Consider the following 20388-nt stretch of genomic DNA (forward strand, 5'->3'; position numbering starts at 1 on the left):
TTATGAACACCTRCTCATTCCATGACAKAGACTGACCAGGTGAATCCAGGTGAAAGCTATGATCCMATATTGATGTAACTTGTTAAATCCACTTCAATCAGTGTAGATGAAGGGGAGGAGACAGGTTAAAGAAGGATCTTTTAGCCTTGAGACAATTGAGACATGGATTGTGTATGTGTGCCATTCAGAGGGTGAATGGCAAAGACAGAAGATTTAAGTGTCTTTGAACGGGATATGGTAGGTGCCAGGCGCACCGATTTGTGTCAAGAACGGCAACGCTGCTGGGTTTTTCAGGCTCAACAGTWTCCCATTTGTATCAAGAATGGTCCACCACCCAAAGGACACAACTGTGGGAAGCATTTGAGTCAACATGGGCCAGCATCCCTGTGGAACGCTTTCAACACCTTGGAATGCCCATGCCCCGACGAATTGAGGGCAAAATAACTCAATATTAGGAAGATGCTCTTAATGTTTTGTACACTCAGTTTATACTGTATATTCTTAGTAAGCAATAGGCTATCCTCTCTTTAGCTTTTGTTTATGCAGCCTATATGTTTAACCTAAGTGGAGTTGTCTCAGTCAGGCATATAGAATGTGATGTGTATAGTCCTACAACGTTATTGAGAATAATGTAAGAAAATCCAATGTTAAGCATTTATTTAGTCCGCCAAATAGTTGTCCGCTCTAAGCCACAAGATATCAGTGTAGTAAAATGATAAACGCGTATAGGTCTGCCCATCATGAACTTGACAGATGAGAGAGAAAAGCTTTGATAGAAATTAAAAAAGTTATTTTGGGACATGTATAGGCCTATTTCTTAAGATGAATTACAAGTAAAAATCATATACCATGTAAACAGAGCCCAACCGTTGCCCAAAAATCAACCCATCAACAGTGTTATAGTTMTCCACATACTGTACTTTGAAACATTTCGTTATGAATCATTATACATTGTGGATTTTCACCTGCAGTTTAACAGAAATGCATTCAGTCATTGAACTACACACTCAGTTGAAGACACACTATGGACGTTTAGTTGTTAATTGTTTACATCAAAYGTTGGCTTGAATGTTGGCTGTATAKTTCAATTAATACATTTCTCTTTCATTTTAGGCTAACAATACACATATTTGCTTTTGCTCATGGGTTTGGGGTGGTGTGCACCTTTCTGTGCAATGATGAATTTCTGTCCTGTTTTGTCCTATCACTGTCCATTTGGGGGACCACTTTTGGATCAAGAGCACCCCCAGAGGCACAAGTTCCATATATCCTCTTTAAGTTTTCTCATTACATGTGACCTAAGCAAGTGTTCGGATCCGAACTCGGAATGTAAATTGATGGGTATAGGGACCCTGCAGGTSCATTGTTCCTTGTGCATTCATCTTTTCTATGGTCTCTCCCCAATGATGTGAAAAACCCTGGATTGCTGATGCTGTGTAATGGCCAATGAGAGCTTTGAAGCCACAGGCCGCCACATTGGCACACCCCAGAAAGAGCAGTCCTCCATAGGAATGAATGTTCTACAATATTTCAATAAAATGTTTCAAGGACACCATTTCATGTATTTATTTGTTGTGGTGGGGGCATTAACATTAACACTCTCAAAATATAAAATGTTCATGTTCAGTTCAATTAATATCATTTTCATGTATGCATTAAGGTGTCTGTAATAGAATATATTTGTCAAAAAACAAATGTAGATGCATTCAAATAGATGCATTCTATAGCTTTTTTTTTTTACAATGAAGGAGGAGTTCCAAAATGGCTGTGCGGTGGCTTCAAAGCAGCGCCCCCTCTTAGTCATCTAAGGTTAATACGTATATGGTCTCCTCCTCTGCTATGAAATTGATGTGGACTGCAATTGCTCTAACAGTCTTGAAGTCAGCATGGACATGAATTGTTCAGCGCGTTGTGCTTTGGTTCTTTCTCTGTTGGCATTTGTAGATTTGAAAATAGTCTCTGCTGCAGAAACGGGAGGCACATCTATAGGTGAGTTGTTCTAATTAGCCTACTTTGCATTATTTGTCATTATTTGTCATGAAACAAACTGTGATAATTTGATGAGTTTTATGAAGAAGCCTGCTACACTTGACTTAGGTGTTATAGCCTACCTAAGTGGTTATAAACAATAGCCTATAATTGTGCATTGCCCCTTTGCAACCTATTTTGTTGCTACCTTACTAAGAAATACAAGCCAGCCATTATTGACTATGAATCAATCCAGCCTACCCTTGGCCATTTTATGCATACACTGTAAAAACAATTCTAGTTGTTTCAACGAATTATTATGAAGTAAGTGGTTCCAAAGCCTTTTTCAGTTTATTCAACTTCTAGATAAAAGTGTTACCTGAACTTAACATTTTTAGTTGGCCCAAACTTAGCTCCAACTTGAGAAAACGTATGCAACAACTCAGTCAACATATAATGATGTGTTTGTCAACTTGTCTCATATGTTCATTCAACTATAAATTATTACTTGGGCATCTTAAAAGCACTGTTTGTGTGTCTGTGTGTAACCAGTTGCACAGCCCTGTTTAGTTAACATACAATGTTTTCAACCTACATTATGTGAACCAATAGATTGTGAGTATTCAGAAGGCTGTCATGCATTTTCATGGGTGTTATGGGGGAAACATTGATGATCGGGGACAAATGTCTCCAAAACTATTAATTAGACACAAAATTACTTGGAGTATGGCCTACAAACTTTCCAGAGATTCAAATGCATATTTGTCAAATCCATCTCGACACAAACATGATAGATTTTCATAAATTGGTTCAGTCCAATTGTGTCTATGTTCATGTCTCTTTGTGGTATGTTGGGTTCCCTGACATCTGCTCAATTTGTGTTGTCCCAAAGCAAAGCCTGGAGTGTGCCCTCATAGACGATGGGCCATAGGGATATGTGCAGAGTTATGTTCCAGTGACAGTGACTGCCCCAATGATGAAAAATGCTGTCACAACGGATGTGGGCATGACTGCATTGCACCTTACACAGGTAGGATATGGTCCCAGAGTGACAGATACACACGTCTATTGCATTCATTATTGCTGCATTACTCTGGAAACAAGAATGCTGGAGCTCTCTTTAGAGCTAAGACACTCAATTAAGAAGTCACATAATAGAAAGACTTCAAATGGAAGAGTCAGTGTAGGCTGACAAGATCCTACCATAAACCTATTTGTAATGGGGAAATGTAAGAACGCTAAAGATCATATTTAGTTTAGAGTGACCAACAAAACATTTAGCGTATACAGTCTATGTAATACACAATATTTCCAGTATTCMAGTTGTGACACTCAAGGTGTGGGTTGATGGTCACTAGACTTGATGCTGAATGTTATGGATTGTTCTCATATCTGTTGAAAGTGATTGACGCCAGACTGGATGTCCAAGTACCAGGATCGAGGACACACTGATTATTCACTGTTGTATTGTACTGATGACATTCTGTGACCACTGTGTGATTCTGTAGCAGCTAACATTTATCGTAACCATCTCCACACAAATATGACAGATTTTCAGAAAATGGTTCAGTGTATTTGTGTCCATGTTCTTGTGTCTTTGTGGTAAGTTCGGTTCCCTGACATGTCTGCTCAAATTGTGTTGTCCCAAAGCAAAGCCTGGAGTGTGCCCTCGTAGACGATGGGGCGTAGGGACGTGTGCAGAGTTATGTTCCGATGACAGTGACTGCCCCAATGATGAAAAATGCTGCCACAATGGATGTGGGCATGTCTGCATTGCACCGTACACAGGTAGGATATGGTCCCAGAGTGACCGACATCCATTGCATTCATTATTCCTGCATTACTCTGGAAACAAGAAAGCTGAGCTTGTAATGTACATTTCATACACATAGATCAATATATTTCACATACACTCTCTTTAGTGCTGAGACACTCAATTAAGAAGATTTCTGAGAGCCATGTAGGCCTTTAGAGTTATATACATATATATATATATATATGCACCATAAACATTTTCTAATGGGGACATATAAGACCGGTAAAGTTCATATTTAATTTAGAGTGATCAACATAATGTTTAGCATAGAGTTTCTGTAATACACATGATTTCCATTGTTCTACTTGTGACATTCAAGGTGTGGGTTGATGGTCACTAGACTTGATGTTGAATGTCATGGATTGTTCTCATATCTGTTGATAGTGATTGGCGCCAGACTGGAGGTCCCAGTAGAAGGACCGAGGACACACTGATTATTCACTGTTGTATTGTATTGATGACATTGTGGAACACTGTGTGATTCTATAGCAGCTGACAATGTCACCACCTTTCTGTTTTGACTTCCTACAAATGCAAATTCCTATTTATCGTAAACATCTCCACACAAATATGACAGATTTTCAGAAAATGGTTCAGTCCAATTTTGTCCATGTTCATGTCTCTTTATGGTAAGTTGGGTTCCCTGACATGTCTGGTTAAATTGTGTTGTCCCAAAGCAAAGCCTGGAGTGTGCCCTCGTAGACGATGGGGCTCAGGGATATGTGCAGAGTTKTGTTCCAATGACAGTGACTGCCCCAATGATGAAAAATGCTGCCACAATGGATGTTGCATTGCACCMACACAGGTAGGATATGGTCCCAGAGTGACAGATACACACATCCATTSCATTCATTATTGCTGCWTTACTCTGGAAWCAAGAAWGCTGGAGCTTGTAATGTACATTTCATACACATAGATATATAMRTTTCACATACACTCTCTTTAGAGCTGAGACACTAAATTAAGAAGATTTCCAAGATGTTGTGCAACATCTATACACTCCGAGTATACCAAACGTTAGGAACACTTTCCTATTTTGAGTTGCACCCCCTTTTGCCCTCAGAAAAGRTTCAATTCATCAAGGCATGYACTCTACAAGGTGTTGAAAGCAGTCCATAGGGATGCTGGCCCATGTTGACTCCAATGCTTCTCACAGTTGTGTTATGTTGGCTGGATGTCCTTTGGTTGGTGGACCGTTGGCGGAGGGTAGCCTAGGGGTTAGATCTTTGGACTAGTAACCGAAAGGTTGCAAGAGCAAATCCCCGAGCTGACAAGGTAAAAATCAGTCGTTAAGAACAAGGCAGTTAACCCACGGTTCCTAGGCCGTCATTGAAAATAAGAATTTGTTCTTAACTGACTTGCCTAGTTAAATAAAAMTAAAATAAATAAAAAKTGTAAAAAATCTTGATACACACAGGAAATTGTTGAGCATGAAAAACCCAGCAGCGTTGCAGTTCTTGACACAGTCAAACTGGTGCGCCTGGCACCTAATACCATACCCTGTTTAAAGGCACTTACGTCTGTTGTCTTGCCCATTCACCCTCCTGAAGGGCACACATACATCTGTCTCTTATACACATCTAGATGTGTATAAGAGACAGCATGTGTGTTGATAGTGATTGGCGCCAGACTGGATGTCCAAGTACCAGGATCGAGGACACACTGATTATTCACTGTTATATTGTATTGATGACATTCTGTGAACACTGTGTGATTCTGTAGCAGCTGACAGCCTGTTTGTTTTGACTTCCTACAAGCCTCTAGAGCTGGTGTTTACAGAACATTTGGTGCTGTCTGATTAGAATGTAAAGGGCATGTCTCCAAGATGCCAGTTAGACTTTTTCTCTGTGCTGGAAGTGTCTCCCTGTTGCAAATTTTAATAAACTGTGTCCTCCACCTCTTTGGAGGTCAAATATCTTTTTCTTTTTTTTTACAGCTTTTCTGCTACATATACATGCACATACATTGCTGTCTCTTATACACATCTAGATGTGTATAAGAGACAGGTCTCCAAGATGCCAGTTAGACTTTTTCTCTGTGCTGGAAGTGTCTCCCTGTTGCAAATTTTAATAAACTGTGTCCTCCACCTCTTTGGAGGTCAAATATCTTTTTCTTTTTTTTTACAGCTTTTCTGCTACATATACATGCACATACATTGTACATATACATTTTATATGGATAGATTTATTATGGATAGATTTGATTGACTTTACCTGCGACTGCTTTTCTCGATTGTTAACCTGGAAATTCCTATTACACGTATGTTTCTACTGTATAACTGACCGCTTTTTCTCTGTTACCATAGTGAAGCCCGGTCGCTGTGTCCTGCCCAAGGGGACCTACATGTGTGCCGAGTACTGTTACAAAGATGGCCAGTGCCCGAGGAACAGAAGTGTTTCCGGATATGTTGATTCTACGCCTGCACTGAGCCATTGAAGCTTTATTGGAAATTCTTAATCATTATAAGAAATAAGTAGAAAATACAAATTATTACATGTACAATTATGTCTTTGAAAACGGATGARTTTATGCAATAATTAAAAATGATCATAGCTTTTATGGAATCTGGACCAACTTCATGGACGGTATGTCAATTGACAAACTGTGGATGTGGACTGCTGAATTTGAATAAAACAAGATTTTGAACACCTGTGCTTGGGTTTTTAGGGGTTTATTTGAGACTCATGTGGTGCTCGTGAATATCTTTAATTTTCCGGCTTCAGACCAATGCCTTTTCTCACTTTAAACATAGTTTTTTGTTTTTAATTTCCATGTTTTTTACACCGGAAGGTGATCATGCAACCTTATTATACAACATTATAATTAAGCAATAAGGCACGAGGAGGTGTGGTATATGGCCAATATACCATGCTAAGGACTGTTCTCAGCACGATGCAAAACGGAGTGCCTGGATATACWGCCCTTAGCCGTGGTATATTGGCCATACACCACAAACCTCCGAGGAGCCTTATTGCTATTATAAATAGGTTACCAATGTAATTAAAGGTGTAAAAATAAATTATTTGTCATACCAGTGGTATACGTTCTGATATATCATGGCTGTCAATGTAACGATTGTCGTCGGGAGAAGGAGAGGAGGACCAAAGTGCAGCGTGGTACGTATCCATAATACTTTTAATAAAGATGAATATGTGAACAAAAACAACAAAACGACCAACGAACAGTTCTGAAAGGTGCAACAAACACTAAACAGAAAATAACCACCCACAAACACAGGTGGGAACAGACTACCTAAGTATGGTTCTCAATCATAGACAACGATAGACAGCTGCCTCTGATTGGGAACCATACCAGGCCAAACACATATAAATACAAAAACAAGGCCAACATAGAACACCAGACATAGAATGCCCACCCAAACTCACACCCTGACCAACCAACATAGAGACATAAAAAGGATCTCTACGGTCAGGGCGTGACAGTCAGCCTATCAGCATCCCAGTTTAAATAGAGTTTAGCACATGCTCTCCTTGTGAATCTTCACAAAGTTGTGCGTTTTTAAATTGTATTTATTGATAAGATCCCTGCTCATAATCCTACTGATCATTGCTCAAAGAAAATTGGCGAGAGCAAGGAAACAAAGACTGAAGCAAATATTTACTATGCGATTACACAATGTAGCTGGCTAGATAGATGACTACACAATCCCGAAATTTAGCAAAGCAGTTCTCAGTGGAAGGGTTCTGAAATATTCTCTCTCGCTGAGACGAGGTGTGACCGTGAATACAGTCATCCATCTCGGTGGAAACAACTTGGGACACACAAAGGGGACAACCCTGGTGCGTGAGATGCGATATGACTTGGAGGTAGTCCAAATGCTCCCTGGGACAATGGTGAGCTACTCTGACATCAAACTGTGGAAGATTAATAATAGCTTCAATTGAAAAGAAAGGGTCGATGCTTCAATTGTTACATTGTATATTATTTCATAAATCTGATGCCATGGTATTGGGATATCGAAAATCTGTTCCCAACTATCTTGAATTTAATGCGGTATAGTTGTCAACCCTCTTGACCATAAGGGAAACTGATACATGTTACGATTTATATTGGTCATTTTAAGCCATTTACGATTAATGAATTCCTTTCTCTTTTAAGTAATTMCCTCTTCCATTTTTGTGGCAGAGCTGCGATGAACTGGTTATAATTTTGTATTGAGCATACATTTCCTTACACCGTGATTAATTGCTTGTGTGACATAATTTTACCTTRGTTGTTTACAATGTCATTCATTAACATGATACCTTCCTTATACATTCGCTACAAGAAAATGTTTTTTTCCTCTGTAAGTACTTTTGAGATTAGACATTATATAGCCTATGTTCTGCCTCTTCTGGAGGATAACATTTAAATAGTAACCAACTATGTTTGGCTTAATTTGAAAATTATACTGGAGAGCCCCATTTTTTTCAATTTTTGCATAAAATGACATACCAAATCTAACTAACCTGTAGCTCAGGCCCTGAAGCAAGGATATGCATATTCTTGGTACCATTCGAAAGGAAACACTTTGAAGTTTGTGGAAATGTGAATTGAATGTAGGAGAATATAACACAATAGATCTGGTAGAAGAAAATACAAAGAAAAAAACAACCCGTTTTTTTCTACCACCATCTTTGTAATGCAATAGAAAGGTCCCAATTCTAGCCATCACTCTGGTTGTAATTCCGATGGTGTCCACAAGATGACAGCAGTTTATGTGCAACGTTTCAGACGGATAACTTGAAGAATGAGCGACCTACATGACATTTAGTGTGAAGTCACCCAGGTACATTTTGGCAAAACGTGAAGGAGACATTGGCATTCATGTTCCATTTTTCTGCAAGAATATCGTCAAATCTGTATGCTTGGACTTTGATTTATCTTTTCCAGTATTAGTAGCCGTATTTTAACCAGTTTTCATATCTTCATAACTCTGAATATTCTAATACTTTTTATCCAAAATGAAAAGGCATGCTGTCGCAAAAGGTTAGCGCCTACATTTTGCGACCCAGACAGGGATACTCCCGTAAAGCCCAGCTCATTGGCTATCTAGCTAGCTTTGTTTGACCCCGATTGGTGCTTATTTGACAAAGATACAGTCGATCAAATGAAGACACGCGTGCCATGAAGGTGTGCCATGAAGGCGTCCTATAGYATATACAACATATACAACACAACAAATGATATAGTGAAGTCTGGTTACATTCTATGATCTCTGAGGAATACATACGAACGTGAATTGACCGGTTGAAACAACGTTTATGGTTAGATTTTTACAGATTCCTTTCATTGCAAACAGTACAAAATCGATCGTGCATGCTATATGGAGCTTTTTAGGATATGAAAAAGGATTTTATCTAACAAAACGACACTTCATGTTATCTCTGGGACCCTTTGGATGATAAATCAGAGCAAGATTTCAGAATGTAAGTAKACATTTCACCTTCGGAGGTGAATTTATCAAACCTATTGCGGTGAAAAAGTGTTTTGTACTTCCCACATATGCTGAGCACTTGTTAGCTGCTTTTCCTTCACTCTGCGGTCCAACTTATCCCAAACCATCTCAATTGGGTTGAGGTTCGGGTGATTGTAGAGGCCAGGTCATCTGATGCAGCACTCCATCACTATCCTTCTTGGTCAAGTAGCCCTTACACAGCCTGGAGGTGTGTTGGGTCATTGTCCTGTGGAAAAACAAATTACAGTCCCACTAAGCGCAAACCAGATGGGATGGTGTATCGCTGCCGAATGCTGTGGTAGCCATGCTCGTTAAGTGTGCCTTGAATTCTAAATAAATTACTGACAGTGTCACCAGCAAAGCACCCCCACACATCACACCTCCATGCTTCATGGTGGGTACCACACATGCGGAGATCATCCGTTCACCTACTCTGTGTCTCACAAAGACAGCGGTTGGAACCAAAAATCTCAAATTAGGACTCATCAGACCAAAGGACAGATTTCCACCGGTATAATGTCCATTGCACGTGTTTCTTGGCCCAAGCAAGTCTCTTCTTATTATTGGTGTCCTTTAGTAGTGGTTTCTTTGCAGCATTTCGACCATGAACGCCTGATTCACGCAGTCTCCTCTGAACAGTTGATGATGAGATGTGTCTGTTACTTGAACTCTGTGAAGCATTTATTTGGCTGCAAATTCTGAGGCTGGTATCTCTAATGAACTTATCCTCTGCAGCAGAGGTAACTCTGGGTCTTCTTTTCCTGAGGCGATCCTCATGAGAGCCAGACTCATCATAGCACTTGATGGTTTTTGCGACTACACTTGAAGAAACTTTCAAAGTTCTTGAAATGTTCCACATTGACTGAGTTTCATGTCTTAAAGTAATGATGGATTGTCATTTCTCTTTGCTTATTTGAGCTGTTCTTGCCATAATATGGACTTGGTCTTTTACCAAATAGGGCTATTGTCACAAAATAACTGCTTGACTCAAACGCATTAAGAAGGAATGGAACTCCACAAATTAACGTCTAACAAGGCACACCTGTTAATTGAAATGCATTCCAGGTGACTACCTTGTGAAGCTGATTGAGAGACTGCCAAGAGTGTGCAAAGCTGTCATCAAGACAAATGGTGGCTACTTTGAAGAATCTAAAATATATTTTGATTTGTTCAACACTTTTTGGTTTACTACATGATTCCATATGTGGTATTTCATAGTTCATCAGCTAAAGTCACTTTTTGTGAATTTTGAAGCATTTATGTAATTAAGAAAAACATTTGTGGACTAAAAACGTTATGTTACACAGCATAGAGGTTGTCTGAAGTTACACATCACAACAGCGTGACCGTTTTGGAATATTGTGTGCTTATTGTTTAGAAAGTATTTAGTATTTAAGTATAAGTTGCCCACACTTTAGATGAGGCCACGCAAAAAGACTTAACTGGTGATTAGTAAAGTAGTTTATAAAGATGTAATCTTATGTAATGGTCTTATGAATATTATGAAATACTTTACAAGTTGTTTTTAAATGTGTGCATGTGTGAATAACTAGGTAACTAACATTGACAAATGTGGGAGTAATGATTTAATAAATTATTCATAAAATATTAACCAAGCCATTATAAATGCTTTATTACGTGGAGTTATTATAAAGTGCTACCGAATACAGTATTTAATTCTACATGATTACATTCTGTTTCAGACTCATGTGGGAATCTAGTGAAATAGATCATTTCCGTTTTGGGCCGATCTCCATGTCATGCTGGCAAGGTGATGAGCTATGGACTGGAAAAATGGGCCGTGCTATGAATTGGTTCCTGGCTGATCTCAGAAGTGTTGGTGGCCCTTGACAAATTGTCAGCTTAATGTTCTGTGAATATCACTGTATAATAAGTAGTGTATGTTGCTAGTGCTACCCCTCTGAGTTCTCAGTCCGATATTCCCAAATTCCCCTCCTCGGACATATGCATTTTATCATTATATGAACCACAACATGTTATATATTTTCTTATTAGGCAATAGGCTATCTCCTCTTTATCTAACCTAAGTTGTCTCAGTCAGCCACATATAATGTGATGAGTATAGTCCTACAGCGTAATTTGGAGGGAAATTGAAATATAGTAATTACTTTGTTTATGGAGGTGTACATTATAAAAGTGATAATGTAAGAAAATCCAATGTTGAGCATTTATCTTGTCCGCCAAATAGTTGTCTAATCTAAGCCACCAGATGTCAGTGTAGTCAAAGAAAGAACGCTTATTCACCTGCCCAACATAACCATGACAGCTGAGTAAATGTGTAGGCCTAAAGACCATCCTAAAGGTGAATTATACGTTTTTAACAACAACAACAAAAATATTCTACAATATACAGGCAACGGAATCCAACCATTTCCCAAACTCAAACAATCAACAGAGTGCTATCTCTTTACATGGCGCCGGAGAGGAGGGCTGAGTTCTTATTGGCTCTTAACCAACCATGCTATTTTGTTTGTTTTTTCACGTTGTTCGTAACTTGTTCTGTACATAATGTTGCTGCTACCGTCTCTTATGACCGAAAAGAGCTTCTGGACATCAGAACTGCGATTGCTCACCTCAAACTGGACAAAGAGTTCTTCTTCAATGAGTCAGATAGGAGGGATATGCTACCATAGACACCCGACCAGGCCCAGATCCCTGTGATTCGTTGGAAAAGGAAACTGAGATTTAGTGGAAAAGATCAGGGTGCCTTGCGAGGATCAGGTGACGAGTGGCTAATCTGCCCTTGCCTTCCGTCCTGCTAGATAATGTTCAATCGCTGGAAAATAAATGGGACGAGCTGAAAGCACGTATATCCTACCAACGGGACATTAAAAACTGTAATATCTTATGTTTCACCGAGTRGTGGCTGAACGATGACATTAAGAACATACAGCTGGCGGGTTATACACTCCATCGGCAGCACAAAACAGCAGCCTCTGGTAAGACACGGGGCGGGTGCATATGCATATATATTTGAACAACAGCTGGTGCACAATATCTAAGGAAGTCTCGAGGCTTTGCTCGCCTGAGGAAGAGTATCTCATGAAAAGCTGTAGACCACACTATCTTCCTAGAGAGTTTTCATCTGTATTTTTCGTAGCTGTCTACATACCACCAGACTCATGCTGGCAATAAAACCACGCTCAAAGAGCTGTATATCGCCATAAGCAAACAGGAAATCGCTCATCGAGGCGACGCTCCAAGTGGCAGGGGACTTTAATGCAGGGAAACTTAAAACAGTTTTACCTCATTTCTATCAGAAGGTTAAATGTGCAACCAGAGGGGAAACAATTCTAGACCACCTTTACTCCACACACAGAGATGCGAACAAGACTCTCCCTCGCCCTCTATTTGGCAAATCTGACTATAATTCTATCCTCCTGATTCCTGCTTACAAGCACCAGTGACTCGGTTTATAAAAAAGTGGTAAGATGAAGCAGATGCTAAACTACAAGACTGCATTGCTAGCACAGACTGGAATATGTTCCACGATTCTTCCGATGACATTGAGGAGTACACTGCATCGGTCACTGGTGATATCAATAACTGTATCGAGAACATCGTCCCCACAGTGACTGTATGTACATACCCCAACCAGAAGCCATGGATTACAGGCAACATTCACACTGAGTTAAAGGGTAGAGGTACCGCTTTCAAGGAGCGGGACTCTAACCCGGAAGCTTATAAGAAATCCCGCTATGCCCTCCGACGAACCATCAAAAAGGCAAAGTGTCAATACAGGATTAAGATCGAGTCGTACTACACCGGCTCCAACGCTCGTCGGATGTGGCAGGGCTTGCACTTACCTCGATGCACTTATTGATAAAACCAGTGACTGATGTGGGTGGCAGGGTAGCCTAGTGGTTAGAGCGTTGAACTAGTAACCGAAAGTTTGCAAAATCAAATCCACGAGCTGACAAGCTAAAAATCTGTTGTTCTGCCCCTGAACAAAACAGTTAACCCACGGTTCCTAGTCTGTCATTAAAAATAAGAATTTGTTCTTAACTGACTTGCCTAGTTAAAAAAGTCCAAATAAATGTGGCAGGGCTTGCAAACTTTTACAGACTACAAAGGGAATCACAGCCAAGAGTTGCCCAGTGACAAGAGCCTACCAGATGAGCTAAATAACTTATACGCTTGCTTCGAGGCAAGTAACACTGAAATATGCATTAGAGCATCAGCTGTTCCGGACYACTGTGTGATCACGCTCTCCACCGCCGATGTGAGTAAGACCTTCAAACAGGTCAACATTTACAAGGCCACAGGGCCAGACGGATTACCAGTACGTGTACTCCGAGCATGCCCTGACCAAGTGTCTTCACTGACATTTTCAACCTCTCCCTGTCTGAGTCTGTAATACCAACATGTTTCAAGACTACTGACCCATAGTACTCATGTCTGTAGACATGAAATGCTTTGAAAGACTGGTCATGGCTCACATCAACACCATTATCCCAGAAACCCTAGACCCACTCTAATTAGCATACGGCACCAACAGATCCACAGATGATGCATCGCTATTGCACTGCACCCTGCCCTGTCACACTGGACAAAAGGAACACCTATGTGAGAATGCTATTCATTGACTACAGCTCAGTGTTCAACACCATAGTGCCCTCAAAGCTCATCACTAAGCTAAGGACCCTGGGACTAAACACCTCCCTCTGCAACTGGATCCTGGACTTCCTGACAGGCCATCCCCAGGTGGTAAGGGTAGGTAACAACACATCCGCCACGCTGATCCTCAACACAGGGGCCCCTCAGGGGTGGGTGATCAGCCCCCTCCTGTACTCCCTGTTCACACATGACTGCATGACTGCACGGCCAGGCACAACTCCAACACCATCATTAAGTTTGCTGATGACACAACAGTGGTAGGCCTGATCACCGACAATGATGAGACAGCCTATAGGGAGGAGGTCAGAGACCTGACCGTGTGGTGCAAGGACAACAACCTCTCCCTCAACATGAACAAGACAAAGGAGATGATTGTGGACTACAGTAAAAGGAGGACCGAGCACGCCCCCATTCTCATTGACAGGGCTGTAGTGGAGCAGGTTGAGAGCTTCAAGTTCCTTGGCGTCCACATCACCAACAAACTAACATGGTCCAAGCACACCAAGACAGTCGTGAAGAGGGCACAACTAAACCTATTCCCTGTTAGGAGAATGAAAAGATTTGGCATGGGTCCTCAGATCCTCAAAAGGTTTTACAGCTGCACCATCGAGAGCCTCCTGACGGGTTGCATCACTGCCTGGTATGGCAATTGCTCGGCCTCCGACCGCAAGGCACTACAGGAACAGCACAAAATTACACGTCATGCAATGCACGGCTCACCATCCAACTGCACTCACTTACGCTGGTTTGGTGCTTGTTCACTGGGCATGTAGTTACCAAAATAATACAATTACAATATACAATATAATATATTTAACAATGTACCTGATAGGAGCAGCACAAAATTGCACGTCATGCAATGCACCGCTCACCATCCAACTCTGCACTCACGCACTGTACAAAATATATGAACCCCCCCCCACCAGACACATTAAGTTGCTAGCTAGTATTAGCGGGAATTCTTTACAACAAAATGCACAACAAATATTAACCAAAAAATGCTGCATCTATTGTGTGATGTTCGAATAACATTTACAAACAAATTGATATAAATTGTACATTTAAATCATCACTTGGGAGTATAAAAATCATTTTTTGCTTTGCAACCAACAACTTACCGCTGGTTTGGTGCTTGTTCACTGGTACGATTCTAACTGAAACATCCTCCCTCGTAAGCAAGCTATGCAAACCAGCCAATAAGATGCCATGTTGAGTAGGTGAAGGCAAGACAAAACTAAAACCAAAAACCCATTGGCCTAACAATAAAGTGGCTAGGGGAATCACCAATATAACCCTGTTACACCTGTGAAGCCKTTTTTGTGCAAAGCAATGATGACGGCACGTGTTTCCTTGCAGGTAACCATGGTTGACAGAGGAAGAACAATGATTCCAAGCACCACCCTCCTTTTAAAGCTTCCAGTCTGTTATTCGAACTCAATCAGCATGACAGNCCAGCCTTGTCCTCGTCAACACTCACACCTGTGTTAACGAGAGAATCACTGACATGATGTCAGCTGGTCCTTTTGTGGCAGGGCTGAAATGCAGTGGAAATGTTTTTGGGGGATTCAGTTCATTTTCATGGCAAAAAGGGACTTTGCAATTAATTGCAATTCATCTGATCACTCTTCATAACATTCTGGAGTATATGCAAATTGTCATCATACAAACTGAGGCAGCAGACTTTGTGAAAATTAATATTTGTGTAATTCTCAACTTTTGGCCACGACTGTACACCTGTTGTATTCGGCGCATGAGACAAATACAATTTGATTTGAAACATTTCGTTTATGAATCATTATGCGTTATGGGATGTCACCAGCASTCCAACAGAAATCCTTTCAGTCATTGAATTACCATCTCATTTGACGTTCAGTTAGGGTATTTTTTAATACAGTTTCATTGTATATGGCAAATTTCAGCTTGAATGTTAATAACAATTTGGTGGTGCTTATATTTGTCCTATTTCGCACATGTTCAAGTGTGTTTTAATATGCATGTGTGAATGGAAATGTGTTTTTTTGCATATCACAACTCTCCCTGATACACCTTCAGAGAGTGGTGTCACAGCCAGGGTCTGCTATTATCAACAACAAGCCGGAAGCAATTAAGGTTAAGGGCCTTGCTCAAGGGCACGTCGACAGATTTTTCACCTTGTAGGCTTGTAGATTCGATCTCACAACCTTTCTGTTACTGGCCAAACACTCTAGCCCTTAGGCTACCTGACACCCATGTACATGTTGGCTGTATGATTCATGTAATATTCATCAATTTCTTATCCAAAACCATACAAATCCTTAGTTTTAGGCTAACAATATTTGCTTTTGCTGATGGGTTTAGGGAGGTGTTCCCCTTTTTGTCCAATTATGAATATCTGTTCTAATTTCTTTGCAACGTTCCTGTCCATTTGGGGCACCCTTTTTGGATCAATAGCAACCCACGTAAAAAGTTCCATATTGCCTCTTTAATAATTGTTATTAGATGTGACCTAAGCAAGTGTTCGATCCGAACTCGGAATGTAAAATGAGGGACATAGGGACCCTGCAGGCCTATTGTTCCCCATGCGTTGGGCTCTCATTTGGGGTGCGTTCAGTTCGACTAACCGTTTGCTACGTTGCGTGACGGTTTGTACTGAACGACACGTTTCCCAAAACGTTCTTCAACGTTCTTGAACAGACTTTGACGTATGTTTGCTCCGTTTGGTGGGTGTGGCGGGTGTCACTCACTGAGGTATAATAAGGTGTGGTGGCATGACGCAATGAGTGACGTATTCAAAGGGCAGCGTCCATGCTGGCGTTCATATATATATCAGTTATGCTGACACCGTTCCCCAACCCTGGCCTGAAACAACAACCCAACCCCTCCGCGTTTTTCAACTGGTCGTTCAGAACAGCCCCGTTTCCGTTTAATTGAACGATGCACAACGTTTTTTCATACTGAACGCGCCCAGGTCTCTCTTCTATGAAATCTATTTGGACTATTTGCTCCAAGTACAGTCTAGAAGTCAGCATGGAAATGAATTCGTCAGCGCTTTGTGCTTTGGTTATTGTTCTGTTGGCATTTGATTTGAAAATAATCTCTGCTGCAGAAACTGGAGGCAATTCTACAGGTGAGTTGTTAAAATTACTTTGCATTATTTGTCACTATTTGTCATGAAACAAAGTAAGGCAATTTGATTAGTTATTTTAAGTAGCCATTTGACATGTAGGCCTACCTATGTGATGTGAGACACAAGTGACTAGCCTATATAGGCCTAATTGTGTATAGGCTATTTTGCATCTTATTGTGTTGTTTTACTTACTAAAAACACTAGCCAGCCATTATGATTTAAATTTGCTGGTTGAAACAATCCAACCTTACACTTGGCCATTTTACGCATAGCCTACACTGAATGTTCAGGTACCGAAAATGAACGAAAAAGCTTCTGTTTTTGTAATCCATTGCCGTAATGTTGCTAGAGTAGCCTACTTTGTAATTACAGTTTAATTAACGTGATTTGAGGTCGCCCAAGTTCACTCCAACGATTCCTCCTGCTCTCTCACAGTGCCAATCCTCCCAAAGGCAGGTCAGTGCCCGCGGCTTCTGAACGTGGTGCCGTCACACAAGGGATGTGTCCGCGATGAGGACTGCCCTAAAGATGACAAATGCTGCGTATTTGACTGCGGCGCAGTGTGTGTCCCACCTGCCTTCAGTAAGAACCTGACTGGCTTATTAACCTCCTCAGGCCCAGCAATACCTAGCAAAAATCTGTTTTTTCACTACTTTCATTGATCTGTACAGCCTTCAATATGTACAGCCTTCATATTTAGCCTCTCAATTAAGTGTTTTACGATTTTCTTTTCAGTACAATGAAAGTAGAAATGTAATGAAAAAGAATTTGACAAATTAGTTGCCTTCATGAGTATTATTGACTAATGTCAAAAACAAAAAATGAGGTCCACCAAACAATAACCTGATAAAACATTTTTTTTACAGAAATGTTTTGCTTAGTAAGAAATGAATGTCCAACTAGTCAGTACCAACTGTGTGGAGTTTGGAGTTTGTGACAGCAACAATGTGAGCTTATTACAGTATTATAGACATATGTTCGGGGGTGTCCTATGATCTTTTATGTAGAAGAACCTTTGCTTTCTATCGACTCGTGTGGCTTGTGAGCTTCGTAGAGCAAAACAGTGCGTGTTCGTGAGCGTCTCCGTTTTTTATAGTGGGGTTCATAATAGTTTGTAGCTCAAACCGTTCGGAGTTTACAGACGTTTTTGTGAGAAGAACCGTTTTCAGGATCCGCCSTTGTCTCTCAAACACAGCCCCCGTTAATCGCACAGACTAATGGTTGGTATGGGACCATGTCTGTTCCCACAGCCCTTTGTTCCTTCAGTTCCCACAGCCCTATGTTCTCTCAGCCCTAAGTTCCTTCAGCCCTATGTTCCCTCAGCCCAAAATTCCCTCAGTTCTTTCTATCTTCTAAACCAGGAGTCGGCAACCCAAATGAGAGGAGTAACCTTTTTTTWAAATCTCTATATTAGTATTTTATATAGTATTTTTGGAGGAGCAAGGAATGTACCCGTGTTTCAGATGAGGAAAAACTGGAAAGAGAGATATAGTCAAAAACTTTAATGTGAAAACAAATATTTTACATTGTGTATGTTTTTCACATCCTTGATGTACACAGGTCTTTTGGTGAGTTGATCCAATGTTGCATGAATTAATAAATTAGAACCATCAATAACAGTTAAAGATGCATGTGTTTGTACCTTGCATAGAACTTCTCCGATAAGGCATTACATGTATTTTTACTTAAGTAGATGCAAAACAAATATGAATAATAATCTTAGAAAATACAATTTGTCTGTAATATTGACAAAAGGTCAAGGTCACAGTGATTGCACATATTCAATAGGTCCCATATACCCTTAACTATTATTACTTAACTATTTGTGTAGATTCTGAAATAATCAGCATTTTTTTAACCTTATAACAAGAAGCATTTGTGCCAGTTTTGATTGAAATTGTTTCAGTGATTACTGAGGGAACATAAGGCTGAGAGAACATAGGCTTGAGGGAACATAGGCCTGAGGGAAACATTGATGATGGGGACCAAATATCTAGTCACAAATTTTCAGAAAGTGGTTCATGTCTCTTTGTGGTAAGTTGGGTTCCCTGACACGTCTGCTCTGCAAATTGTGTTTCCAAAGCAAAGCCAGGAGTCTGCCCTCGCAGACGATGGGGCTCAGGGATGTGTGCCGAGTTCTGTTCCAATGACAGTGACTGCCCCAATGATGAAAAATGCTGCCACAATGGATGTGGGCATGACTGCATTGCACCTTACACAGGTAGGATATGGTCCCTGAGTGACAGACATCCATTGCATTCATTATTGCTGCATTACTCTGGAAACAAGAAAGCTGGAGCTTGTAATGTACATTTCATACACAAAGATCAATATATTTCACATACACTCTCTTTAGAGCTGAGACACCCAATTAAGAACATTTCCAAGATCCATGCAGGCACATAGAGTCTATATATATGACCCTGAGCATTCCAGCTATAGAATAAGAAAGTGTAAAACTTTAATGGGAATAGTCCGTGTAAGCTGTTGCTACCATAAACCTACAGTATGTTGCTACTTTATAATGAAACACCTTTTTTCTGTTGCCTTAGTGAAACCTGGTCGCTGTGCTCTGCCTAAGGGGACCCCCATGTGTGCTGAGTACTGTTACCATGACGGCCAGTGCCCCGAGGAACAGAAGTGTTGCCGGACAACCTGCGGCCACGCCTGCAGTGAGCCATGCTCATAGGACAGCAAGATTTGGGTCTGGAGAGGAGTGACAACACTCCTCAAATCTTTTCAATAAAAAAATAAGAGTTCTCCTTCTTCAAGAAGAGGAATGCTTGTTGTTGTTTTTTAGAGGGGGGGGGGGGTTGTACTTGTTTGTATTCCAATCAATAAAGCGGTCTGTGCAGCCTTTATATACATTCCAGTACATGTATTACCTTGTTGGTGGAAATCTAGTTTCCAGGGTGCCTTTTTAAGCCGGCGCTGAGCTACAACGACAAATGATGGAACACCAAGAATGGAAATTGCTCAAGTATGTACACGTTCTGTCTGTCCACRAGATTCAGTGCTTATTCTTCTATTTGGTCAGTGATTTGTCTGGAGCACTCAGGTTTCTAGTGTTACTACACCTCCCCCAACTCTGCACAAAGTTTCTGTGTTCCCTGCCAATGTATACCCACTTCCCTGTCTAAATGGACTGAGTTCAGCAGAGCTATTAAACCGGACATGACCCTCATTAGCCCTGTTTATACCTGGTTCTAACATGCATCCTTTGTCCTGATCCTGCCCACRGCCGGAGGTAGTCAGGCACGCATTTGTAGACGGCTCTGGACAGTGAAACCATTTAAATCATCATTATCCTGCCCTCTGTCATTTACAGGTGGCACAATAGACTTGTGGCATCAATATGTACATTTAAATAAACATTATATTGAAAGAATATCAGTCAAATAA

At 40.7% G+C, this 20388-nt stretch overlaps 1 protein-coding gene across 1 annotated transcript; it reads left to right on the plus strand.

Annotated features, from left to right (window-relative positions):
- Positions 1 to 1828: 1828 nt before the first annotated feature.
- Positions 1829 to 19847, plus strand: LOC111966401 (WAP four-disulfide core domain protein 3). The gene is made up of 6 exons (XM_023991005.2): positions 1829 to 1989; positions 2861 to 2998; positions 3619 to 3756; positions 17422 to 17568; positions 19070 to 19207; positions 19539 to 19847. The coding sequence occupies exons 1-6, from the start codon at positions 1887 to 1889 to the stop codon at positions 19673 to 19675; spliced, it is 801 nt and encodes a 266-aa protein (XP_023846773.1). The 5' UTR covers positions 1829 to 1886; the 3' UTR covers positions 19676 to 19847.
- Positions 19848 to 20388: the final 541 nt, after the last annotated feature.

This window comes from Salvelinus sp. IW2-2015, linkage group LG7 (genome assembly GCF_002910315.2).
Source record: "Salvelinus sp. IW2-2015 linkage group LG7, ASM291031v2, whole genome shotgun sequence".
Classification (NCBI taxonomy): Eukaryota; Metazoa; Chordata; class Actinopteri; order Salmoniformes; family Salmonidae; genus Salvelinus; species Salvelinus sp. IW2-2015.